We start from the raw sequence: 18083 nt of genomic DNA, 5'->3' as shown, positions 1-18083 counted from the left end.
TAGCTTGTTAGGATGCTGGAGCAGGGATCCAGTTGCAGACCCAGTACTGTGCACACAGTGATATTAATTGAGTAACAAATCCCGAGGTGCAAACGAAGTCGACATCAAAGTTCAGGCAGAGTTCAGAACATCCAGAGAGATCCAAAAACCAGAATCGGGAAATAGTCAGAGTCGATTTTCAGATGGGCAGAGTACAGATACAAATACTGGAATGGCTCAGGAAAATTCCCTGGCACAATCTGGCAGCAATCAGGTGAAAACACAGGACTGAAATACACTGAACAGTAAACAGAGAGGCAGGTGATAGGTGGAGCACAAACAGACCCAGGTGGCAGCAAAACAGGTGATAATGAGAAACAGATGATAATGGAGTACTCAGTAACACAGGGGCCGGAGCAGAGCAGAGCAGGAGTGGGGACAGGAGCACATGGCAGTACAAAACCACAGACTGACAGCTAGGGGGAAACACTCAAAAAGACAGAGTTCAACTGGAGGTACTGACATAGCTCTCCATTTCTCTTCTCAGGTAAAGAGCTTCATTGAAACTCAAAAGGCCCTGCTCACCGAGATCCAAAATGGTTGCAAAAGGAATTTCATTCTTGCAAAGGAAAAGGAAGAGAGAGAACAGAAGATGCGGCAGTCTGCCTCAATGTCCGAGATCTCCGTGACTCTGTGCGATAAGACAGATGAGTTGCAAAATATCCAAACCTGCCCAAGGGGCGAGGAATCAGGAAATGGAGGTGCCCAGGGAAGTGTTCCGACCATGACTGAGGACACTGAGCACTTGGATGGTGCTGATAAATCGAGGGTTTCTACCCTCTCCGTGGAATGTAATTTGACTGAACAAGATGAATCGGTGCCACAGGCTGGTCTGATCAAGCCACTTAACTCTGAACAACAGCAGGCTGCTTCAGAAATGCCTTCTGGGAAGGAGTCTGTCACGGATTCCAAGGCCGATGGTGTGGATAGCCCAGCCACAGTTGGTAACCCGCAAGATAACACTGAATTATATCCCGCAAAGTCCGAAAGCCCAGTCGCTGTCAGCCCGCCAGTGGAGGTCCCGTCACGAAACAATGAGAGGCTTGTATCCAGCCCAGGGAGAGGACACAAAGTCTTTGTGGTGACCAGAGTGGAAAGCCCACCGGAGGACCCCAGTAATCGTGACGCACAGTGGGGAGAAGAAGCACTGCAGAGCGAAAAGAATAGGACCACAGATAATGAGGCAGAATCCCCCTTGGAGCCTTGTCCTGGTTCAGTACCAAGCACTACAGCAGCTTACACAGTTCCAGCCCCAGCCTCGGAAAGAAGTCTCCAATCCAGGAGCCTGCCGAATCAGGAAAAGCCGGTAGAGTACACTGAGCATGACTTTGAGACGGTCTGTGCTAAAGACTGTGATCATGTGATGCATGGGGGCACCTTACCGAATGGATTCAAAGCCGACCTTGTGCATAGACTGCCTGAATTAGCAGTGTTAGCAACAGGAACGGATGACAAAGCGTTGAGCTGCCACATCGAGCAAGGTAAGGGTTATACTCTTGTTAAGGATCATTCTTGGGCTGTGTAGTAGTAATACATAAACAGATGCTGGAAATCTAAACAACGCACACACAAAATGCTGGAGGAAGTCGGCAGGTCCAGCAGCGTCTATGGAGAGAAATAAACAGTTGACTTTGCGAGCTGAGACCCTTCTTTAGAACTGAGAAGGAGGGGGGAAGATGCCAGAATAAAAAGTTGTGGGGTGAGGAGGGAGAAGGAGGCAAGCTGGAAGGTGGTGAGTGAAGCCAGGTGAGTGGGAAAAGCCAAAGACTGGAGAAGAAAGAATCTGATAGGAGAGGAGAGTGGACCAGAGGAGAAAGGGAAGGAGGAAGGGACCTCAGAGGGAATAATGAGCAGGTGAGAAGATATAAAAGGTCAGAGTTGTTGTTCGTCCATCGTTGATGTCGATGAAGACCTCGACACCATTATTGATGGTGTCGAGACTAGCGCTTGATTTGGATTTAAGTGAAGGAAAGTTGTGCAGTGTCAGCCTCACTCTCTCTTCCCAATTCCCATCTGGGTCCAGTGGCAAGACAGAGTCGAGGCGGCTGGAGATGGGACTAGGCGCAGTGGATGATCAGGGCAACTTCTGTTCTACACGTTCCATGACGCTTGCAGAGACCGCCTTCTTGACCATTGGACCTTCCATTGGTCTCATCTGCTCAATCTACCGGAGTCTGTCTTCACATGCTGGGATAGACAACTCCCTATCTCACCGAGGGTTTGAGACCTTTCGGCTTCCCTCACCTGGTTTAGCCGGCTTGTCGAAGCCGTTGCCCAGCGTGTGGCCGCTGTCGCATGCAAACAGCTACGGGGAGCCACAGGTGAGAGCTGAGTGCCAGGTGGGGACCAAAGGTGGATTAACCGCCTTGAAAAGGACGCGACGTGTTCCCCCACCAGAGGTGCTACCCCTCCCTGACACCCCATACACCCCAAAAGGTCAGAGTGGGGAATAGAGGAAGGGGGGGGGTGTTTACAGGAAGGAGAAATTGATATTCATGCCATCAAGTTGGAGGCTACCCAGACAGAAGATAAGGTGTTGCTCCTTCACCTTGAGGGTGGCCTCCCCTTGGCACTAGAGGAGGCCATGGACCAATGTTTTGAAGCAGGAATGGGAATTGCAATTGAAGTATTTGGCCATCAGAAGTTCCCACTTGTGGTAGATGGTGCAGAGCTGCTGGACGAAGTGGTCACCCAATTTACGATGGGCCGCACCAATATAGAGGAAGCCAACCACGGCTGACAAGCTCAATCTGCCCGAAGTGACTGGTTTTATGGCACCAGTAACCTGTCTTTGCCCCTTCTCCTGTCAGTAGAAATGGTTCCACTGGGCTTAGTAGCCAAGCCATACATGAAGGCCAGGATCTGGAATTTAACTTCCAACTGATTCTCCGTGGCTAGTGAAACTAGAAATTGGATGTTGGATATTCTCAATCCTATTGAAACTACATAGGAAGACAGCAGCTGAATGTTCCTGCTATTAACTAATTGTTAAAGGTGTATCCCTGTCACTTGAAGCACATTGCAGGACAGATCTTTTTTGTCTATTAACCTTCTGTTTTATAGAGTCATAGAATTCTACAGCACAAAAGTGGGCATTAGGTCCATCTAGTCTGTGTTGTTCTATTATTCTGCCTAGACCCATCAACCTGCACATGGACCATAGTTCTCCATACCCTTCCCATCAAATGATTGCATAGACTAGGTTACTGCAATGCATTTTTTACTGGCCTTCCAAAGCAATCTCTTGACAAAGTTCAACATTGCTCCTAGACTTTTAAATGAAGCCAGGATGAGGGAGCTTATCACTCCCACCCTAGCTATGCTGCATGGGCTTTTAGAATTGATTTTAAAATTCTCTTTCGTCAGAATCAAAATCAGGTTTAATATCATCGACATATGTGATGAAATTTGTTTAAACTTGTTTTTAAAGCCTTGTTCTCAATGGTCTGGGTCCAGAGTACAGAATCACTTTTGCTTTTTTAATCCTGCTCGCACTCTCAGGTCTTCTTTTGCCAGGCTTATAAATTTAAACAATCTCCCTCAAACGATAATTGGCAGGTCAGCTTTTTTTTGAACCACATTCCTAAATTGTGGAACTCAATACTAAATCTGTAAGGGATGCAGACTCAGTTGGCACTTTTATACGCCAGTTCAAAACCTATTTATTTAACCTTACTTTTAACTAACATTTTTTATCTTTTATTTTCATGTTTGCAATTAATCCCATTGTAAAGCACTTGGAATCACATCATCATCAGGTTTTTGCAGCTGTGGGGTTCTAACATTTTCTGTCATTTATTCTTCGTTTTATTTTCTGTCTATTTCATGGATGTCTGTGAAGAGTATGAATTTCAAGTTGTATACTGTAAACATTCTCTGATATTAAATTGAACAACTGTATGAAAATTGCTCCATACATAAGTTGTTATTATTATTATTCCCATCCATGTACTTATCCAAAATTCTCTTAAATGTTGAATTCAAACCCACATCCACCACTTTTGCTGGCAACTCGTTCCACACTGTCACCACCTTCATGTTCCACTCAAATCTTTTGCCTGTCTCCCTTAACTCATAACATCTGGTTCTAGTTTCACCCCACCTCAGTAGAAAAAGCCTGCTTGCTTTTTATCTTATTTATACCCCTCATAATGTTGTGTATAAAATTTAAACGAATCCGTTGTAAATTCATGGGCCCATCCTCAATACATTAACAAAAGGGGTGTACCTTGGGTGTCTGGAGTTTGTACTTGTGGAACAGACATCAGTGTTAAACGTTCAGGAGGCTTCTGCTAGTTGAGATATACTACCATTATAAATGTGTAGTTCTGTAGATCTGCCTGATTATTTTCAAAATGTTAACTTTGGGTGAGTGATTATAGTAGTTGAGTCTGTAGTTAGTCATTTGATGCTTTTCCAGTTCCAGCTTCTGTGTGTCAGTCACAACACTGTAAAATGACAGCTCAGTCAAAGCAGGAGCTGAATTCCTTGGTTTTATTGGTAATATGGTGGAATGCATGTTGTCCCTTCTACATCATTCTGCACCCTGTCCTACCTTTCATGTTACAGGTCGACCTTCACTAATCCGGCACCATTGGGACCCAGGGAGAGCCAGTCACATTAAGCATAATCAGTGCCGGATTATCAAAGGAACCGGATTACGGGTAGTCGGATTAGTGAAGGTCAACCTGTACCACTGTTTGTTTGTTCGTTATATGCTGTGTCATATGACAAAGATTGTTGCTTCCAAATTTCTTCTATAGAAGTGGTTTGCCATTGCCACCTTCTGGGCAGTGTCTTTACAAGACAGTTGACCCCACCCATTAGCAATACTCTTCGGAGTTTGTCTGCCTAGCATCAGTGGTCACATAACCAGGATCTGTGACGCACCAGCCGCTCATACGACCATTCACCACCTGCTCCAATGGCTTCACGTGACCCTGATCAGGGAGGTGGGGGCTAAGCAGGTGGTACACCTTGCCCAGACTAGCAGAGGGAAGGAGTGCCTTACACCTCCTTTGGTAGAGACATATCTCTACCCCGCCACCCCATGGACCACTATGTACTCTAATCCATAGAGTCATAGATACATACAAAAAAGAAACATGTCTTTAAGCCTACCAAGATAGCACTGGCCATCAACAACTAATAATACAACACCAGTCCCATTTTTTTTTAAAACTTCTCCCCACATTCTCATTGGCTCCCTGCAGTTTCTACCTCTCACCTACACCTTGAGCAAATTACAGCGGCCAATTAATCTATCTGGGTGGTGGGGTGGAGATACATCTCTTCCAAAGGAGGTATCAGACACTCCTTCCCTCGCTGGCCTGCAGGTCACCCTTGGGCAAGGTGTAGCACCTGCTTAGCCCCTCCAACCCCACCCACCCTCCACCCAGTCAGTGTCAGGCGAATCCATTGGAGTAGGTGGCAGATGGTCATATGAGCAGCCAGTGCATATCCCAAGTCCTGGTTATGCAACCACTGACTCCAGGTTGAAAATCTCTGAAGTGTATTGCTAATGGCTGGGGATCACTTGTCTTGTAAAGACACTGCCCAGAAGGTGGCAATGGCAAACCATTTCTACAGAAAACTTTGTAGAGAAAAGAAAAATCATGGTCATTGACCATGATTGCCCATGTCTTACGACATGGCACATAATGATGATGATGAATTAACCTACCAACTCACACATCTTTTGAGCAGGTGAGGAAACTAGAGCACCTCGGGGGTGGGGGGAAGCCTGAGTGGACAGGGCAAACATGCAGACTCCACTCAGGGAGCAGCAGAGGTCAGGAATGAACAGAAGTCGTTGGAGCTGTAATAAGACTAGGCAGAATCACAGTTTGGCTTGGAATCAATGGGCCAAAGGGCCTGTTTCTGTGATGCTATGACAAAGTATGTAGGGAATTGGGGAATATGACATGGAAAATTGATGTGCGCCAGCCTTGGTTTTAAATGGTGAAGTTGTCATCATCATCATCAGCTGCCGTGCCCCGTTTGAGCTTTGACTGCCATGGCCCACACACTCCTGTTTCGGGTCAAGTGCACCAATTCATTGGTGTTCATTTCCAGTTCTCTGGCTGCTGTCTCCATCATCATTTATCTTTTGTCTTCCTCTTGCTTTCTTCCCTTCAATCTTCCCCATAATTACCGTGCATTTTAACTGCTCTTTCCTAATCACATTTCCAATGAAGTTACGTTGCCTTTTCATGATCTCATACATTATCTCTCTTTTTGTGTTTGCTCTGTTCATGACATCCTCATTAGATATTCGTTTTGTCCACGATATTCTTTGCATCCTCCTCAAAAACCACATCTCTGCTGCTTCAATTCGTTTCCTCATGTTACTAGATATTGTCCAACATTCTGAGCCATATAACATAACTGGATAAACGTAACATTTCAGTACTCTGAGGCGGGTTGTCATGCCTAGTTTAGTATTGGTCAGTATACTCTTCATTCCCATAAAGGTGTCTTTTGCCATCCCTATTCTTCTTTTGATGTCCATATCACATCTGCCATCTGATGTCACCCAGCTTCCTAAGTAGCAAAAGTTCTGTACTTGTTTTATATCTTCCCCGTTTATTCTCAGCCTGCAGATAGGATTCTCCTTCTTTTTGGATATCACCATACATTCTGTCTTTTTGCAATTGATAGACTCATTTTTGCACTTTCTTCAACAATTATATCAATTAAATTTTGTAGTTCTTCCTCCGTACTTGCAATTAACGCAGTGTCATCTGCATATCTAAAATTATTGACGTTTTCACCGTCAACTTTGATTCCCAAGATGTATCTTGTTTTTTGTAATATTGTTTCACTGTACACATTAAATAAATCAGGGGAGAAAACACACCCTTGTCTAACGCCTCTCTTGATTTTCATAAACTGACTCACTACTCCATCTATTCTTAAAGCGGCAGTTTGTTCCCAGTACAGATTTCTGATTAGGTGGAGGTCTTTCGAATCTAGATCTAGAGTTTTCTGTAATATTTCAAATAACTTACTGTGCTTCACTTTATCAAATGCTTTTGTGTAGTCGATAAAACAAACAAATCTTTTTGCACTTGAATAGCTCGTTCTGATAGTATCCTTGACATCAATATTGCGTTTCTTGTACCTTTGTCTTTCACAAATCCACATTGTTCTTTGCCTATTTCAGCTTGTATCTTACTTTTAGCTCTTGTCATCAAAATTCTTAGAAGTATCTTTGTGATGTGACTCGTTAAACTTATGGTCCTATGGAATTCACATTCTAATGCTCCAGGTTTCTTAGGAAAAGTGATAAATACTGATTTTGTCATCTCTTCTGATACTATTCCAGTCTCATAAATGTTATTGATTAATTCAGTAAGTTTTTCAATTCCATAATCTTCAAGGGCGATAATTTGTTCTATTACTAATTCATCAGGACCTGCTGCCTTTCCTTTCCTTCATCTTATTTATTGCATTACGAACTTCAGATTTTAAAATACTTGGACCTTCAATGTTTTTCTTAATTTTTGGTTTTTTCCTCGATCGTCTTCAAACAATTCCTGAATATACTCAGTTCATCTGTTCATAATCTCATCTTTTTCCTTTGCTTTCAAAATTCCACCTGAAGAACAGAGGAGCTTTTTACCAGTGATATTCTTGATTTGTTGATGTAACCTTTTTGGATCAGTAATAGGGATTCTTTCTATTTGCTCACATTCCTGGTTTAACCATTCTTTGGCTTTTTGACATAAGCTTTTAACTTATGTCAAAAAGCCAAAGAAGAATGGTGAAGTTATAATGAAATAAATATGGAATGAGTAATTAATGAAGTATTAAATGGCAAAGCAGTAATGAAGAACCTTATTGTCTATTTTTGCCCTCTTGTACAATGGGAAATCAGGACTTCAGGACCTGATGCCTTTTCTTTCCATCATCTTATTTATTGCATTACGAACTTCAGATTTTAAAATAATTGGACCTTCAATGTTTTTCTTAATTTTTAGACTTCAGTATGTTTTCTTGCTAATATTCTCCCACCTTCCCCACTGTTCCTTCCAACTATTCATTCCTCACTCAATTAATGGAAATGTTGATATTTCTGCACTCCACACTGTGCAAAGGTTAGTTTCACGAGCCCACCACCATCCAGGACAGTTAACAGGGCTAGGGTAGAATATGGGTCCAGGTGAAGGGTCTCGGCCAGAACGTCAATTGTTTACTCTTTTCCATGCCTGCTGAGTTCCTCCAGCGTTTTGTGTGTTGCTTTGATTTCCTGTATCTGCAGGCTTTCTCCCGTTTAGAATATGGGACTTTAATCAATTGAACCATTGCAAGCTTCTTAATACTCTAAAATCCAGTTGTCTTTTTAATTTCTGTGTTCTTTCCCTCTCTGTTAATAGATATGATTGTTTTTTTTTAAAGAGTTTACAAGTCCTAAAACTGAAAAGGAGTTGGAGAAGTTACTGCTGGAAGCGAGCCAGGAAACCTGTCGTGAAACATCCTGAAGCTGAGCCGGTAAGGAGGTTTCCCATTTCTAATTTTAAAAAAAGACATTAAAAACTCTATTGATGAATCGCATGACTGGACTTGCAGCAAACAAACTAAAACTCGAGTAAGGGGAGGAAAAAGCTACAACAGCTTCTTCCAACAATAGGTGGCTAATTTCTCTGTTGAACAACACCTGTGAGTCTTGTTTGATCTGACCTGTGCTTGACTCCAGGCCCTCACTGATATCATCAACTGACCTCTACATATATACAATCAAATGAAACCGCATTCCTCCAGACCAAGAAGCACTCACTCAGAATACATTTATCACAAATAGCACAATAAACAAAATATAACCACAAATAACTTTGTAAAATATAATTCAAATTTCATATAGCGTTCAACACAGGTATACAATAAACAGTACAGTAAATAGCTCACTGTCCTAGTAACAACACCTCGGTGTTGGCAGGGTATTCATTAGTCTTGTTCCTGCACTCACACTTAGTCCTAGTTCAAAGGCAGTTAGCCATGTACAATAAATTCTGGGCTTGCCAATGATGTCCGCATTTTGTGAACAATAAAATTATAATATCTACACTTTAGAGTCATAGAAAAGTACAGCTCAGAAACCGGCCCTTCAGCCCATCTAGTCCGTGCCAAGCCATTTAGACTGTTGACTATCATCAATCTGCACCAGGACCAAAGCCCTCCATACCACTACCATCCATCTACCTATCCAAATTTTGCTTAAATGTCTAAATCAAGTTTGCATGCACCACTTAAGCTAGCAGCTCATTCCATACTCTCACGACTCTATGACTGAAGAGGTTTCCCCTCATGTTCCCCTTAACTCATGACCTCTGGTTGTAGTCCAACCCAACCTCAGTGGAAAAAGCCTACTTGCATTTAGCCTATCTATACCCCTCATAATTTGGTATACCTCTATCAACTCTCAATCTTCTGCATTCTTCTACACTATTCATCTTTCCTTATAACTCAGGTCCTCCAGACCTGGCAACATGCTTGTAAGTTTTCCCTGTATTTATTTATTTTGCTTAAACAGTCAAAAGATCTCTGCCTCATCTGCTCTGTATAGGAGGAAATGTTTCAACAGCCCTTTACATATAGAAACAAATTCTGACCTGCTTCCTTTCTGAGAATCTTTTAAGCAAAGAGATTTTGTCACTAACTTTTCGACATGAGGCGATGGTCATTCTCAGTTATTTGCCAATTTTAAACCTTTTATTCGAATTTCTTTTATCCTGCCCCATAATATGAGTGGCAAACACTGCCTGGTTCGTCACAAGCTTTTTGTTTCCTTCCATCCAGTCCACAATGTGTTGGTTCAGGAAGACTGGATACTTGCTAACCTGACCGTTCTCTTTTCTCTCCTCTCTTCTGGGAGAAGATACAGAAGCTTGAAAGCCTAAGCAACCAGATTCAGGAATAGCTTCTTCTGCACTGCTGTCAAATTGTGAACAGCTTTGGGCCCCATATCTAATGAACCAAGATAAGAATGAGGAGGAGGTGGGGGACCCCAATGAAACCTACCAGATATTGAAAGGCTGGGAAAGAGTCAACATGGAGGGGCCTGAAGGAGGGTCTTGACGTGAAATGTCTATAGATGCTGCCTAACCTGAGTTCTCCCAGCATTTTGGGGAGTTTTCGATAGTGCGAGAATTTAGGACCAGAGCCTTGGAACAAAAGGACAACTCTACAGAACAGATGGGGAGGAATTTCTTTTGCTAGAGGGTAATGAATCTGTAAAATTCATTGTCCCAGATAACTGTGGAGGCCAAGTCATTGCGTATATTAAAAGTGGAGGTTGGTACGTTCTTCATTAACAAGGGAGTCAAAGATTAAAGGGAGAAGGCAGGAGAGGGAAAATAAATCAGCAGCAATGGAATGGTGAGTAGACAATGGGCAAAATGGCCTGCATCTGCTACAGTGACTTATTATGGACTTCCATACCGACCAGCTCCTTCACATTCCCTTTCCAGTGGTACTGTCAGGTTCTCCGGCTCCTGATTCCAGCTCTTGGTCTTCTATGATTGTCATATCAGCATTTCTTTTTACACTGCTCCAGACTGCACTCTGAACTTCCCACCATTCTGCTGTCGTATGTATTATTGTTGTGTTTATTACTGTCGTGTGCACTGTGAGCCTCCTGCAAGCAAGAATTTTCACTGCGCCCTGGTCTTGATGGCAATAAACTAATCTGAATCCTATCCCAACGTTGTCGTCGTCATCATCATTATGTGCCGTGTCTATGACCATGATTGTTCTTGGCAAACTTTTCCGCAAAAGTTGTTTGCCATTGCCTTCTGGGTAGTGTCTTAACAAGATGGGGGACCCCAGTCATTATCAATACTCTTCAGAGATTGTCTGGTGTCAGTAGTCGCATAACCAGAACTTGTGATATGAATCAGCCGCTCATATGACTCTGCACCACCTGCTCACAAGGCTCCTCGTGACCCTGATCGGGGAGGCTAAGCAGGTGCTATACCTCGCCTGAGGGTGATCTACAGACTAACAGAGGGAAGGAGCACCTTACACCTCCTTTGGTAGCAACGTATCTCCACTCCAGCACCCAAATCCCAACATACCGATATTTAAATTACCTTCCTCCAGCATTCCAAGGAGTAGGTTACATGGTCACAAGGGTGTAATTGGGCGGTGCGGGCTCGCTGGGTCAGAAGGGCCTGTTATTGTGCTGTATCTCTAAACAAATTAAGTATTTTTTGTCTTCTTCGACAGTGTCCTTTGGGTCCTGCTGGATGTACTGAAGCTGACTTTGAAGATGCCTGTGCAGTTCCCCCACCTACCTACTCTCCAATCCTTCTCCTCCTCAAAAAAAAAAGAAAAAAAGATTTTTCTCTCCGACTTCTCCTCACTGCCTCTCTCACGGTGTCAGACTGCCCACCGCCGACCTGCGTCACTCATCGCCTGCAGCATCGGCTCATTCCATCCCTCCTGCAGGGAGTGAGTTCCTGCTGACCTGGTTTCATTTTGGTTGGAGTGGGTACCAAAGACGTGCCACCCAGGGGAAAAGAGGTTGGCTTGTAGTGTGCAGTCCAGTGGAAGGGTGGTTCCTCCTCACTGGGATGAAGCTGTCCCGACACAAGAAGTGTCATTGTCTAGAATCTGAATGAGTCAACCCCTTGCACTATAGATTTTCTACATTATATTGTAAATGTATTGCATTATATTGTAACAAGGCTTGGTTTAGCCAGTGAACTGCATTTCCCTATTTCCACTATTGACGTTAGTCCTAGCAAGAGGTAGGACCAATATGTTCCCCCTTCCCAAAACTGACTTGTCTCCACTGTGTCTGTCTCTGTGTTATTGACACTATTTGTTTGTGGATGGTGGGGATGAAAACATTGCACTAGTAAAGGGAATTTTCAGCCCAGGTACTCTTTATGGTATATCTCACCATGAGGCTTTCTCCTTTAGAAGCTATTTAGTTTGGTCTTTATTGATGTTGGTTTAATGTTTTGAGGAAGTGGATCGTGCAAGGCATTCGCAGCTTGAACACTAGGATCTTCATTTAGGAGTGTGGTCGCACTGAGGTTTGTACCTGCTGGGAGCGATCTCGTTATAAACCATGTAAATAGCTGTACATGGTTATTGATCATCTCGGTGACCTACAGGCAACTGGAGAATAACTATTGAAGTTTAATGATTTTGGTCAGTGACACTAGTCAGAATCACTACAGAACAGATCATTAGTTTGCTGTTGCATTGAATGTGGGAGCTAGCTGCGTGCAAATTGGCTGTGACCTCCCTTGCTTTATAATAACAATCGCACATCAGAAGTTATTGTCTGGATTGAACTTTGTGGTGTCCTATGCCCATAAAGACACCAAATGCGTGCAAGTCCTTTCTTTTCTGGTGATGGTCCTAACCCTTATGTAAAGTCAGTCATTCTGTGTGGATTTCTGCATTTTCTTGTCAAATTTTCAGGGAACAGGAGGCTGAAAGTGATGGAAATCACTTTAATCATGATTCTTGACTCGGTTGCCAAAAATGCCTAGTGTTTTTTTTTAAAGTGTGGAAAAATAGTGATTGTGCTCTTGCGATCAATCAAATTTACACAGGAGCTGTTTTCGTTTCGTCAGACAGTGACATTTAAGACTAAAATTGCCCCTGGTAATGGATTAGACTGCAATACTTAGGGAACCTCCCTTGCTCTGTGTGAGTTTCCTGGCACAAGCACTGCTTATTTTAAACACCACATCAACCAAAACTGATGATTGCTCAAAGCCAAAGCCACGGCGTCGTTCCATTCTTCCTGCTGCGAGCCGTTTGCTGGGCAGCTGACAATGCCGCCTCTGCGGCGCTGTCTTTCCAATCAGTCAGAAAATTTACCTTGAAACCTTTGGTGTCTAGAATGTGCCGGAAAACCACCACACATCTGGCAACAAATCTCTGGGCTGGCTCCTTCGTAGAGCAGCCATTACAAGTATTAAACCATTTCTGTCCATCATTTTTGATTTTGCTTTCGATATCAGGTACCAAATATTTTTGCTTTTTAATGTAATTTTTTGGTTCCCCGATATGTCAAATAAGGCACATGGCTTCAAGCTTGTGCAGTATCCCTTGCAATGACCTGTCTACTGAGAAGAATGGTCTGTATTTTAGCTTGGCTGAGAGAGAAATCACACAGGATCCGTAAGCTTTGATGTTTCCTTATGCTGTTTCTGGGTACACTATAGAACTACATCGTTCTCTTTCTACACTGATTCCTGGAAGGATTGCTTTGTGGTACAGAGTAATAAACAAAAGCAAAGTGTGATATTGATAATATAGATCAAATTATTGATGATTCAGTCCCTCTATCTCATGCGATGTTTAGGGAAAATAAAGATTAGCTTCTTTGATATAAACTAGAGTTATCTTACCCAGCTTTAGCCGCAGTGTCGCATTACCTCAGTATTAATTTACTGCCATTTAAAATCAATTTCAACTTCAGCCTATTCTTTTCAATTGAAAGAAATTTCCACTTGGAAAAGCTGTAGGGGGTCAGATGGAAACTGGTTGCCTTGTCTGTGACAGGCGTAACGTGCAAAGAATTAAGGCTCTATTTGGTACCACAGGGACTAGACTGGGTCAGGAGCAGGATATTTGCTCCCAGTTCTACCTCGGTGAAGATGTAGTGTTTACGCTCACTGTGTTACACTCTTTTCCTTATGCAGGAAAGATTTATAGTCATAAAAATGGCAATAAGGAAAGGTTAATAATAATACATCCAACTCTAATGGAATAGAAACTAGCGTGTTTTGTAGAGAAATGAATGCTTCAATTCAGGCTGTCATATCAACATTAATTCATTAAGGCTTTCCTTTTATGTGTTATTGTCTAGGTCTGAAGTTTTTATAGGTGTGTGTGTGGGTGCACGTTTGCTTGCCTCACATGGGAGATAGGCTTGTGATTTAGGGAAGGCAAGCTGACCCTAGCATGCTGAGCAGCGGGTATATGTTACCCGGGCACGCTCCACAACCTCAGTTGCAGCTCAGGGTGTACACGGATCGTCATTTGCCAACTCCTGACCCCAGCTACGAATATACAGGCTGCTTTTTAAATTCCTGTGATGGTTGGTCCCTCTGACTTACAAGCAAACAATGAGGCACTAGCCTAGATCCTACCAGAACTCAGCATCTTCTCTAAGACTTGCAAAAGAATCGTGACAAATAGGAACACATGCATGTTGCAAGTGGACACAGACCAAGCTGAAACCACACGACGGACAATGCAAAGTTGCAGAAAGACCAATACAGACCGACTTTTCTATGAAGTGTGTAAGTCGCAATGTGCAGTCATTGGTATGAATCGGCACATGGTCCGCATGTATGACCAACTGGCGAAGGTCTCAGGATGGTAGTGGAGAGAGGAGAACTTAGCACATCCTCATTTCTTACTAGTGCATCTACAAAGTCTGCCTGCGATGCGAGCGGTGGGTTGTTGCTCCAAGAGTTGTATCTGACTGATCCCAAATGAAACTGGTGGAGTCATCTACCCTATCATCTGAGTGCTCGACTGCAGAGGTCGTCTAAAAAGTGCAATAAATGCCATGCAATGAGCATAACTGCATGCAGGTTACACTTGGACATGTATAAATAAACTGATGCTGTGACTTTCTAGCCTTTAAATGCAGAGAATCTGCATATAGCATAACACTATGTATAGAGGTACGTGTTAACGTGTGTCACAGGGCTGCTTAAAGTCTGATTCGATATTTTTTTTCCCTGATGTGTACTCTTGAGGTCTTGTTGTAATAATTGTGAATTGTTTTTCTTCCCCTCCCCCCCCCTTTTTTTTTGACTGATTCACACACTTGAGGAGTGACGTGGCTGATGCAAAGATGTTACTTGACACTGTCCGGGCACTGCAGCAGTCTGGGGAAGGAGTGGGGTTTTGCATCCTGGTAACAAACTCTGCCAGATCCAGGCTGTGATTACTACTTTTTGATTTCAGTGGGTCTTGCTCTCATTTTAAAAACTCAGCACTGAACATCCTCCATTGCAGGTTAAACATCTGCTGGAGCACCAAATCCTCTTCATAACATGTTATGAAGGCATCTAGGATCGACGTCTGAAATAAATGGGTAGATACAATGGGCCCAACAGTGGGGAGAACAGCCCTTCTGAGAAATAATACACTACAGTGACATAATTAGCTTTGGTTTACATTTCCTGCTCAAAGCAATTAAAACGAGTGCAGTGGCCTCAATCCCAGACACACTGTCAATGTAATGAGTCTGGGATCTTCCTCACAATGAGGATACATTTACTCACAACTGTTGTTCAGCAGCATTCCAACTGCATCCCTTCGAGGCTATGTGTATGAAGGTGAATACTTCTGAAACCATTTACTTGTCCCTAAATTACCCACAGGGCTTTTAGTTTTAAAATGAGCTAATTTGTTTGTGGACTATGCAGTGAGATTGGTGGATGTGTTTGGATCCATATTGAATTTTTTTTTATTATTCTTAAACTGGATTTGGGAATCACTGGTGGAGCTCGTATTTGTGGAGTTCTTTCTATTACCCTTGAAAAGTGGTGGTGGGATTAGAACACAACATTATGTTTTCCATCTACCCTTGAGAAGATGGTGGTGGTATTGGAAACTAATGAGGACTGTCTGATTCAGGGCAGGAAGGGAGTGACAGTATTATTTTCTACTGAGCCATGCTGGGTCAAGAAACCATCACATCCCCCCCCCCCCACCCCCAAGATTAACTTGCACTCATGCAGGTCAGTGATGGACTTCCCAGTAGGGCAGAGAAAAATTGGCCATGGCTCTCAACATTGGACTTGTACTGAGTCCTGGGTTGGATGCCTCCCCTCCACACACCCAAGCAGTGTCTCTGGTCAGATAACTGAATGCCAAAAGGTGTCACCACCTTTGTCAGAGGAGGGGAGGAACCTGAGGCAAAAAGCGTGTTTGCAGTGTTAGGGCAGTGATCACAGTGGGCCAGATGTCTGATTCCACAGGAAGGGAACCTGAAGGAAACAGGGACAAGATCTTGAGGATGAATTGGGTCATGGCACGTTGCAATTTGTAACTCGCAATGTGATCAGAAATCAGAGAGGGATGAGTACCATTTTCCCCACTGAAACACAAGATGCAGAGGCTGGTTGGTGGAGATAGAAGGGAAACCAACTGGTGATTCCTGATTCTACTTTATTAAGCAATTGTTATGGTTTTAAGAATTACTTGAGGTGACCTTTCTGGATGGAGAATGCATCAGCTGCAACACTACTACCTGTGGGTTCAGAACATATCAGCTTGGTTCCCCACCGCCTGACCCAGCACAGTACTCTGGACAAAGCCAGCACCAACTCCATCCTTGTATACTGACCCCTCATTGCCTCATACTAACCCTAGTTGGTCCCTATACAAAAAAACTGTCCACACCTGATGCAGTTTAAGTACGTTGAGGATTTCCTGTTTCCAGCAATACTTTGGACACAGGTGAAAGATTTTCAGTGCCGTGGAAACTTAGTGCAATCTGCCTGTAAGTGTTGTAGAGTACCAAAGTAAATCCAGGAATTTGTGATTCCACAGTTTAAAATAATTTCCACAAATGACAGATGACTACTGAGAAGCCCAGCCAATCCTGGGCCAGTTATTCTGTTCAAGAGTTGACTCTAACTAACACTAATACTAACAACTGGGATCCAGGCTAAAAATCTTTCCCGCACTGATGTCTATTAGCTGATTTACTTTTTCTTGTGCCTTCACTACCTCCCACCTTTTATGCAGCTTCTTATTGTCATGGGGTAATTTCATAGGTTGTGGTGGGATCCTTCCTGTCCACATCGAGCTTAACACAGCACTCTGTGTCTCTGTCTGCCTCTCTCTATCTCCCTCTCCTCCCACCATCACTTCTCCAATTCCACCTCACCCCTCACACCCCTTTCTCTTTCTTTTCTGTTCCATACCCAACTCTCAACCATATAATTTCTTTTGCTTCCTATCTGAAGCTCCCTGACCACAACATTGGCATTTAAAGTCACCACAGCTGTCGTTGTCACTAAGCCTAACCCACTGACTGTAAAGATGGCCAGTTACTCAGACCACCCTCTGCCATATCCTCCTGTCAACCTGAAGACTATCACAATGGTTATTAATTTCTGGAGAAATTATACACTTTGTATTTCTTTAATCAGCTCATAGGAACTGCCAGTATGCTGTGTTTTGAATCCTTTGCTAGAGTGCACCATGGAAGTATTGGGGGTTCACCTGGAGTTGTTGCTTTTTGTCCATGTACCTGTGGGTGACAGAGCATGCATCTCCGCCCACAGTCTGTCCATGTTGATGCCTCTTCAAGTACCTGCACTTGTACAAGCCACTTGATTGGTCTGTTGAAGTGGATGTACCCTCCACTGGGCCCGTCTAGGTCTCTGAGATGAACCTAATGGAATTATGTGAGTTTTAAACATCTTTGGATTTATTCAGAATCTTGGGTAATAACTACAATTAAAAAAATTCTTTAAGTTAAACTGAGTCATTTTTTGTGCTGCTCTTCCACTGTATGTATTGCTGGCTGGGAATTCAGTGATTGAACTGGCTGACGCGATGGAGCCAGCTCTATCATGGGCACTAGCTTCCTTACCATTGAGGACATCAGCAAAAGCTGAACCTCAAAAAGCAACATCCTCACCATCCAGGACATGCCCTCTTCTCATTACTACAATCAGAAGCCTGAAGACGCTCACCTAGCATTTTAGGAACAGCTTCTTCCGCTCTGCCAAAAGATTTCTCAACAGTCCCTGAACACTACCACACTATCTTCCTCTTTTTTATATACTCCTTGTAACTTATAGTAATTTTCTTTATGTACACCATTGTACTATTGCCACAAAACAGCGCATTTTCTGAAAAACGTCAGTGATAATAAACCTGATTCTGATTTACATACCTCACTTGAGGCATGTTTCTCTCAGTGCCCTATCCCAGGCAATTTATCATTGCTCTTCCTAGCAGTGTTCTTTCTTTCTAGAGTTGTCTGGGATACAGTTATCTCTGGTGATCCTTTTCCAGGCATTCACAAGAACTTAGTGAGATAA

General features: G+C 43.1%; 1 protein-coding gene across 1 annotated transcript in view; it reads left to right on the top strand.

Moving 5' to 3' along the window:
* ppp1r37 (protein phosphatase 1, regulatory subunit 37) overlaps positions 1 to 17516 on the top strand; it is a 150866-nt gene extending 133350 nt beyond the window's left edge. Inside the window, exons 11-13 of the mRNA XM_072274543.1 lie at positions 527 to 1520; positions 8440 to 8532; positions 11266 to 17516. Coding sequence (XP_072130644.1) covers positions 527 to 1520; positions 8440 to 8522 — 1077 coding nt within the window. The 3' untranslated portion in view covers positions 8523 to 8532; positions 11266 to 17516. The remainder of the gene's footprint in view (positions 1 to 526; positions 1521 to 8439; positions 8533 to 11265) is intronic.
* Positions 17517 to 18083: the final 567 nt, after the last annotated feature.

The sequence above is a fragment of the Mobula birostris genome, chromosome 12 (genome assembly GCF_030028105.1).
Source record: "Mobula birostris isolate sMobBir1 chromosome 12, sMobBir1.hap1, whole genome shotgun sequence".
Classification (NCBI taxonomy): domain Eukaryota; kingdom Metazoa; phylum Chordata; class Chondrichthyes; order Myliobatiformes; family Myliobatidae; genus Mobula; species Mobula birostris.
Note: the sequence above shows the minus strand (reverse complement) of the source record. Positions and strands in the feature narration are given on the sequence as shown.